The 8,578-nt window shown below is 67.9% G+C and overlaps 2 protein-coding genes across 2 annotated transcripts; both read left to right on the top strand.

The window, feature by feature from the left end:
• The first annotated feature begins 2,784 nt into the window (after positions 1-2,784).
• On the top strand, positions 2,785-4,253 carry LOC120381507 (collagen alpha-1(II) chain-like). The gene is made up of 3 exons (XM_039499684.1): positions 2,785-2,790; positions 2,901-3,353; positions 3,435-4,253. Exons 1-3 carry the CDS (start codon positions 2,785-2,787, stop codon positions 4,251-4,253), a joined length of 1,278 nt encoding a protein of 425 aa, XP_039355618.1.
• Positions 4,254-4,679: 426 nt separating this feature from the next.
• On the top strand, positions 4,680-5,629 carry SLC35G6 (solute carrier family 35 member G6). Its single transcript, XM_039500053.1, has one exon. The coding sequence runs from the start codon at positions 4,706-4,708 to the stop codon at positions 5,612-5,614; it is 909 nt and encodes a 302-aa protein (XP_039355987.1). The 5' UTR covers positions 4,680-4,705; the 3' UTR covers positions 5,615-5,629.
• The last annotated feature ends 2,949 nt before the right edge of the window (positions 5,630-8,578 follow it).

The raw sequence follows: 8,578 nt of genomic DNA, 5'->3' as shown, positions 1-8,578 counted from the left end.
GTCACACACTCACACACACACACACAACAGCCTGTCAGAGTCAGATATTACACACACTCGCATAGACACACCCCGGCCTGCGTCACACACCCAGACACACACACCATCCTGTCAGACACACACACACACGCACACATATAGACACACACCAGCCTCCCCGCGCTCATACCCACACAGACACCCCGGCCTGCGTCACACACCCAGAGACACACACAAGCCAGTCAGAAACACACATATACACAAACACATACAGACACACTCTGGCCTGCATCACACATGCAGAGACACACACACCAGCCTGTCACACACACACACACACACACACACACACCAGCCTGCATCAGACACCCAGAGACACACACATCAGCCTGTCAGACACACACACAGACACACACAAATACATACAGACACACACTGGCCTGCGTCACACACCCAGAGACACACATACACACATCAGCCAGACACGCACACACACACACCGGCCTGTCAGGCAGACACACACAGACACAGCCCTGCACCACACCACACAGACACACACAGACACTGACCTGCGTCACACAGAGCCACAGATTAATACACACACACACACAAAGACACACACATACACAAACCTGTGTCACGCGCACACACCCTGAAACACACAGACACGAGCCTGCATCTCACACAGACACACTCTCACACACACACACAGGCCTGCATCACCCAGAGACATAGACACATACCCAGAGACCTGCCCAGCGCCTGGTGCACACTCACACTGACACACTTGCAGGCCTGCGTCACGTGCACACACAAGCAGACCCACACCCCAACATACACACAGACACACACAGATGGGCCTATGTCGTGCACACACACTCACAGGCCTGCAATGCACACACACACACAGACTCCTGGATCACACACATACACACACAGAGAGGCCTGGATCACGTGGGTGTACACACACACACACACACACAGGCCTGGATTGCGTGTGTGTGTGTGTGCACACCGACACACGTGGCCCTGGATTACACATGCATACAAACACACACTAGGCTGGATTGTGTGCACACATCCTCAGACACACCCAAAGGCCTGCATCTCACAAACACACACACACACACACACATCTGCCTGGATTGCACACAGACACATACAGAGGGCTGGATCACAGACGCACACACACCGTGGCCTGGATCACAGACGCACACACACAGCGGCCTGGATCACACGCGTGCACACACAACACCCTGGATCCCATGCGTGCACACACAGCAGCCTGGATCACACACACACACACACAGAGGCCTCCTTGTGTGTGTTGGTATGTATGTGAGCTAAACACACACATCCGAAGGGGGCTAGATCTTACACAGAGGCCTTCTTCTGTCTCACATGCACAGGCCTAGATCACACATACAACCACCCCCCCCCTGCCAATCTCACACACACACAGGCCTCGATATCAGACACACACAAAGGTCCAGGCCCAGCTCACACTCACACACACACACACACAGCCTAAATCCTACACACAGAGATCTCTCTCACACACACACACACAGACGCCTAGATCACACATGCTCAGAGGCCTAGATCTCTCTCTCTCTCTCTCTCTCTCACACACACACACACACACACCCCCTCTCCAGCAGGGACCATCTCTCTCTCTCTCTCTCTCTCTCTCTCTCTCTCTCTCTCTCACACACACACACGCCTAGATATCTCACTCACAGACACACAAAGGCCTAGATATCAAATACACACACACACAGAGGCACAGAAAGGCCTAGATCACACAGAAGCCTAGAACTCTGTGTGTGTGTGTGTCTCTCTCTCACACACACACACACCCCTCAATTTTTTCTCACAGGCCTAAATATGGCACATCAGAAACACAAGGGCCTAGACAAACACAGAGGCCTAGATCACACACACACACACACACAGGCCTAGATATCTCACTCACAGACACACAAAGGCCTAGATATCAGATACACACACACACTAGATCTCACACCCACACGTGCTTATCTTTCTTTCTCACACACAACCCTAAATAGCTCACCCCTGCACAGACAGAGGCCGAGGTATTGGAAACACAAAAGTCTAGACAAAGACACAGGCCTAGATCACACACACACACACACACAGGAAGGCCTAGATCTCTCTCTCACATACACACCCACAGCTAAATCACACCCACCAAGTCCATCATATATACGACACTTCGCTCTCTGTCTGTCTCTCTCACACACACGCACTCCCCCAAATCTCTGTGGCACGCACCCAGAGGCCTGGATCAGTATCTCACACGCGTGTGTGCACACACACACCTGGCTCCATCTCTCACACGCATGTGCACACACACAAACACCCAGAGGCCTGGATCAGTATCTCACACGCATGTGCGCGCGCACACACACCTAGCTCCATCTCTCACACGTGTGCGCACACACACACGTGCCCAGCGGCCTGGATGTGTGTCTCAAACGCGTGTGCACACGCACACACACACATATCTCACACGTACACGCAGACCCAAATCACCCAGCAACACTAGAGGCCTCGACACCCCCTAGAGACACCCCCTGGATCTCCCACAGGCCCAGATTGCACACTCACAACACACTGGCCCACATCTCTCTCACACACAGACACACACCAGGTTGCACGTGTGTACACACACACCCCCCCCGCCTACCTCCTGTCATGGCCCAGTCAGTGCCTCCAAATCCCAGCCCCCATAGCAATGAGCCCAGCCGGGGGGTGGGGAGGGCGGTGCTGACATCATCTACGATGGAGGTGATGTCATAGAGCCGCGTGGGAGACATCACAATTCCCCGGGAAGCTGACCTGCCTGAGTCCTGCCCGTGGGGGATTCGCACACGAGTCAGGCCCCACCCCGACCCCAGACCGAGGCCAAAGGTGAGGACCGCGGGCGGCCGGACGGGCAGACGGAGGCGGGGCCGCGGACGGGACCGGACGGGAGGCGCGGGCGGCCGGGCAGGCAGACGGAGGCGGGCCGCGACGGACCGACGGAGGCGCGGGCGGCCGGGCGGGCAGACGGAGGCGGGCCGCGGACGGACCGGACGGGGCGCGGGCGCCGGGCGGGCAGACGGAGGCGGGCCGCGGACGGGACCGACGGGGGCGCGGGCGCCGGGCGGGCAGACGGAGGCGGGGCCGCGGACGGGACCGGACGGGCGGCGCGGGAGGCCGGGCGGGCAGACGGAGGCGGGGCCGCGGAGGGTACCGACGGGAGGCGCGGCGCCGGGCGGCAGACGGAGGCGGGCCGCGACGGGACCGACGGGGGGCGCGGGCGGCCGGGCGGGCAGACGGAGGCGGGGCCGCGGACGGGACCGTACGGGGTGCGCGGGCGGCCGGCCGGGCAGACGGAGTAGGGGCCGCGGACTGGACCGGACGGGGGGCGCGCGCGGCCGGGCGGGCAGACGGAGGCGGGGCCGCGGACGGGACCGACGGGGCGCGGGCGGCCGGGCGGGCAGACGGAGGCGGGCCGCGACGGACCGACGGGGCGCGGGCGGCCGGGCGGGCAGACGGAGGCGGGCCGCGACGGGACCGACGGGGCGCGGGCGCCGGGCGGGCAGACGGAGGCGGGCCGCGACGGGACCGACGGGGCGCGGGCGCCGGGCGGGCAGACGGAGGCGGGCCGCGGACGGGACCGACGGGGGCGCGGGCGCCGGACGGGAGACGGAGGCGGGCCGCGGACGGGACCGACGGGGGCGCGGGCGCCGGACGGGCAGACGGAGGCGGGCCGCGGACGGGACCGACGGGGCGCGGGCGGGCGGGCAGACGGAGGCGGGCCGCGACGGGACCGACGGGGCGCGGGCGGGCAGACGGAAGCGGGCCGCGGACGGGACCGACGGGGCGCGGGCGCCAGGCGGGCAGACGGAGGCGGGCCGCGGACGGGACCGACGGGAGGCGCGGGCGGCCGGACGGGCAGACGGAGGCGGGCCGCGACGGGACCGACGGGAGCGCGGGCGCCGGGCGGGCAGACGGAGGCGGGCCGCGACGGGACCGACGGGGGCGCGGGCGCCGGGCGGGCAGACGGAGGCGGGCCGCGGACGGGACCGGACGGGGGGCGCGGGCGGCCGGGCGGGCAGACGGAGGCGGGGCCGCGGACGGGACCGGACGGGGGGCGCGGGCGGCCGGGCGGGCAGACGGAGGCGGGGCCGCGGACGGGACCTGACGGGAGGCGCGGGCGGCTGGACGGACAGATGGAAATGGGGTGGGTGGATGGAGGTAGATAGGGCTGGACAGACAGACGGGTGGTGGATGGGATAGATGGGGATGGACGGACAGACAGACGGCGGGTGGATGGGAGTAGACGGGATGGACAGACAGACAGACAGACGGGGTTGATGGGGCTGGACAGACAGACAGACGGGGGTGGACGGGGCTGGACAGACAGACAGACGGGGGGTGGACAGGGGTAGATGGGGCTGGACAGACAGACGGGGGGTGGATGGGGGTAGACAGGGGTGGACAGACAGACAGACGGGGGGTGGATGGGGCTGGACAGACGGGGTAGATGCTCATGGGGGGGGCACGTTGGGCCGACGCCCCGTTCCCTCCCCCTCCCCTCCTCACTCCCCCAGGCTGCGGCCCGCCCCCCGCCCTCCATGCGGCCCCCAGCGCCCCCGCGCGCGCCGCCCGCCCGGCTCCCCGCGCCCCCTGGCGCCGGTACCGCCTCTCGGCCAGCATGAAGGGGCTGCTGGTGGCCCTGCTGGGGGGCGGGCTGCCGGCCGGCTTCGTGGCCCCCTTCGCCCGCATGGCCCACGAGGCCTCGGCCATCCCCTCGCTGGAGATCCTGCTGCTCCGCTGCCTCCTCCACCTGCCGTTCGCCTGCCGCCTCCGCTGCCGCCGGGCCCCGCTGCTCGGCCCCGGCCCGGCGCGGCGCCGCCTCCTCCTCCACGCCGCCGCCAACGTCCTCTCCGTGGCCTGCGCCTACAGCTCCTTCGTGGCCGTGCCCAGCGCCAACGCCGCCACCGTCCGCAAGGGCTGCTCCACCCTGGGCGCGGCGCTGCTGGGGCTCTGCCTGGAGAGCCGCCGGCTGAGCGGCTACGACTGGTTCGGCCTCCTCGGCAGCACCCTGGGGCTGCTCATCATGGTGGTGCCGGATCTGCTCAGCCTGGACCCCAGCACCCGCCTGGCCGACGCCTTCGGCTACGCCCTGGCCTGCCTGGGCGGCGTGGCCTTGGCCCTGGGCTTGGCTATTTTCCGGGCCTTGGATTTCCCGGCCAAGCTGCCCACGGCGGCGTTCGCCTTCGGGGCGCTGGGGGGGCTGGTGTGCGCCCCGGCCATGTTCCTGCTGCAGGAGCCGGTGCTGCCGGCCGAGCCGCTCACCTGGAGCTGCACGGTGGCCGTGGGGGTGCTGGCCCTGGCCTCCTTCCTGTGCGCCAGCCACGCCGTGACGCTGGCCCACCCGGCCCTGGTGTGCGCGGTGCTGCACTCCGAGGTGGTGGTGACGCTGGCCGTGCAGTACTACGTGCTGCGGGAGGCCGTGACCCCCTTCGACGTCATGGGGGCCGGCGTCATCCTGGGGAGCATCTCCATCATCGCCGCCCAGAACGTCAGCTGCCAGCCGCCGGACGAGGAGGAGGAGGGGTGAGGGGGGGGGCAGGCCGGGCTGGGGGCCTGGGCCCCATGGACACACCCGGAGACCCCCATGTACCAGGCCGGGCTGGGGCCCTGTGCCCCATGGACACAGCCGGAGACCCCCATGTACCAGGCCGGGCTGGGACCCTCCGCCCCATGGACGCACCCGGAGACCCCCAGGTACTGGGCCGGGCTGGGGCCCTGTGCCCCATGGACACAGCCGGAGACCCCCATGTACCAGGCCGGGCTGGGACCCTCCGTCCCATGGACACAGCTGGAGACCCCCAGGTACCGGGCCAAGCTGCGGCCCTGTGCCCCATGGACGAACCCGGAGGAGACTCCCATGTACCAGGCCAAGCTGGGACCCTCCGTCCCATGGACGCACCCGGAGACCCCCCAGGTACCAGGCCGAGCTGGGGCCCTGTGCCCCATGGACACAGCCGGAGACCCCCAGGTACCAGGCCAAGCTGGGGCCCTGTGCCCCATGGACGAACCCAGAGGAGACTCCCATGTACCAGGGCAAGCTGGGACCCTCCACCCCATTGACACAGCCGGAGACCCCCAGGTATCAGGCCAGGCTGGGACCCTCCGCCCCATGGACACAGCCGGAGACCCCCAGGTATCAGGCCAGGCTGGGACTCTCCGCCCCATGCACACAGCCGGCGACCCCCATGTACCAGGCCGAGCTGGGACACTCCGCCCCATGGACACACCCAGATACCAGGCCGGGCTGGGGCCCTCCGCCCCATGGACACACCTGGAGACCCCCATATACCCTCCGATGCTGAAACGAGGCCTGATCCCACAGGGCACCAGTGCCCAGCCCCCACCTCCTAGTGTGGACACGCCCGCCCGGTACAGACCCTTCCCGTGCCGCGTGGATGGGCGGGACCGGCCCCGCCCCGCCCCGGGGCCGGAGCCGAGCGTCAGAAATAAAACGTGTACGTCTGAGGATGGGCCTGTGGGGCAGCTCGACCCCGGTGTCCCCGGTGTCCCGGCGCCCTCGCTGGGCGGGGCCGTCTCCGCCACCCTAAAGGGCCCCGCGTGAAGTGGGGCCGAGAACCAGCCCGCCCCTTAGGTCCCTTCCTGACCCTTGGCCGCGACAGCCCTGAAGCATGAGGGTTAAAGTGGGACCGGGCTGAACGGGAGCAGGGGATGCCCGTGTGGGCTCCGGGGCGTTGGGGGGGGGAGTGGGGAGACCGAGGGGGGGCAATGGGGGTCACCCAGAGTCAAGCCCCGCTCGGAGCAGCTGCAGTTGGTTGAGGGCAGAAATTGATGCCTGGCGGCAGAACTGCCCAGTGGGCGTAGCAGGCCGACCCCCTGACTGGCCTCGTTCCGGGGGGGGCCGGGGAGGGGGGGGTCTGGGCAGTGCTCCTGCCGTGCTCATCATAAACGCTTCTCAGTTGGGGCGGGAGGGGGAACACGTCAGGACTCCTGGGTTCTCTCCTCAGCTCTGGGAGGGGGGTCTGGTGGTTAGATCAGGGTGGGGGTAGGAGCCAGGACTCCTGGGTTCTCTCCCCGGCTCTGGGAGGGGAGTGGGGGCTGGTGGTTAGAGCAGGGGGGGGCTGGGAGCCAGGACTCCTGGGTTCTCTCCCCAGCTCTGGGATGGGAGTGGGGGTTGGTGGGTCAGAGCAGGGGGGGCTGGGAGCCAGGACTCCTGGGTTCTCTCCCCAGCTCTGGGAGGGGCGTGGGGGCTGGTGGGTCAGAGCAGGGGGGGTGGGAGCCAGGACTCCTGGGTTCTCTCCCCAGCTCTGGGAGGGGCGTAGGGGCTGGTGGGTCGGGGGGGGGGCACAAAGACCAGGCGGACAAGGGAGGGTGGGTGATTGCGGCTTTATTTAATATCTGCTCACCAGGACACGTCTGTTCCAGTCCTTCGTTACCCCAGGTTTTTTCTGGGGGGGGGAGGTAATTAGGAGACCTTCAGCGCGACCCACTTCAGCGTGGGGCCTGGCTGGCTCAGGGGCGGGAATGGGGAATGGGGCAGGGGCCTGTCCCCTCTGGGGGCCCCGGCTCCCCCCCAGCCCCCGGGCGGGGACTGGCTGGCTCCGGGGGGCAGGGAATGGGGCAGGGGCCTGTCCCCTCTAGGGGGCGCCGGCTCCCACCCAGCCCCAGGGCAGGGACTGGCTGGCACAGGGGGGCGGGGAATCGGGCCGGGGCCTGTCCCCTCGAGGGGGCGCCGGCACCCCCCCGGCCCCCGGGCGGGACTGGCTGGCTCAGGGGCAGGGAATGGGGCAGGGCCTGTCCCCTCTAGGGGGGGCCGGCTCCCACCCAGCCCCAGGGCGGGGACTGGCGGGCTCAGGGGGGCAGGGAATGGGGCAGGGACTGGCTGGCTGGGGGCACAGGGGTTATGGGCCCCATCGGTGCTGGGTTTCAACACGGCGCTGGTGCCATCTAGCGGCCAGCGGCAGGAGCTGCAGTCCCAGCCCTGCTCTGAACCGACCCTCAAGGGGGTGGGCTCTTACTTGGGGGGCCTGAATCGGACCCGCCCCCTACTGGCCACGCCGGCTTGGGGGGAGGGGGGGACCCAGCTGGCACCTGCCCCCCCCCACACCGCTCGCTGGGCGGCCCCCGTGACCGGGCCCAATTCCGCGTGCTGGGGGGGGGGGATTTTCTCTCCCATTTCTCGGAGGCCCAGGCGTGCCTCAGTTTCCCCCGGCGAGAGGTCCCCTGGGTTCGGGTTCAAGGCGACCCAGATCTGCGCGGCAGCCAGCGAGGCCAGCACAGGGACGCCGAGCCCCCCCCCCCATCTCCCCCTCGGGGGAGGGGGGGGTCGGTCGCTGTAACCGTGTCCCGCGGGGGGGGGGGGATTTTCACACCCCTGGGGGCAGAGCGGTGCAGAGGGGAGAGCGCAGCTTTGGCCTGGGGGGGAAACGACCCCGCCAGGCACCTGCCTGCGTCCGGGGGGCGGGCGGATTCCTGGCATTTCGGTGGGGCGGTCGGATCCCATGTCAGGCCCGAGACACCGGAGCCTGGAACC

Source organism: Mauremys reevesii, linkage group 14 (assembly GCF_016161935.1).
Source record: "Mauremys reevesii isolate NIE-2019 linkage group 14, ASM1616193v1, whole genome shotgun sequence".
Taxonomy (NCBI): Eukaryota; Metazoa; Chordata; order Testudines; family Geoemydidae; genus Mauremys; species Mauremys reevesii.
The sequence above is the reverse complement of the archived record's forward strand: the minus strand, read 5'-3'. Positions and strand labels throughout refer to the sequence as shown.

Excerpts from the sequence above, each read along its gene's own strand:
- LOC120381507 (XM_039499684.1), top strand. Across the intron at positions 3,354-3,434 it reads CGCGGACGGGACCGTACGGG|ACGGAGGCGGGGCCGCGGAC; the intron begins GTGCGCGGGCGG and ends CCGGGCGGGCAG.
- SLC35G6 (XM_039500053.1), top strand. The coding sequence starts at position 4,706 with ATGAAGGGGCTGCTGGTGGCCCTGCTGGGGGGCGGGCTGCCGGCCGGC.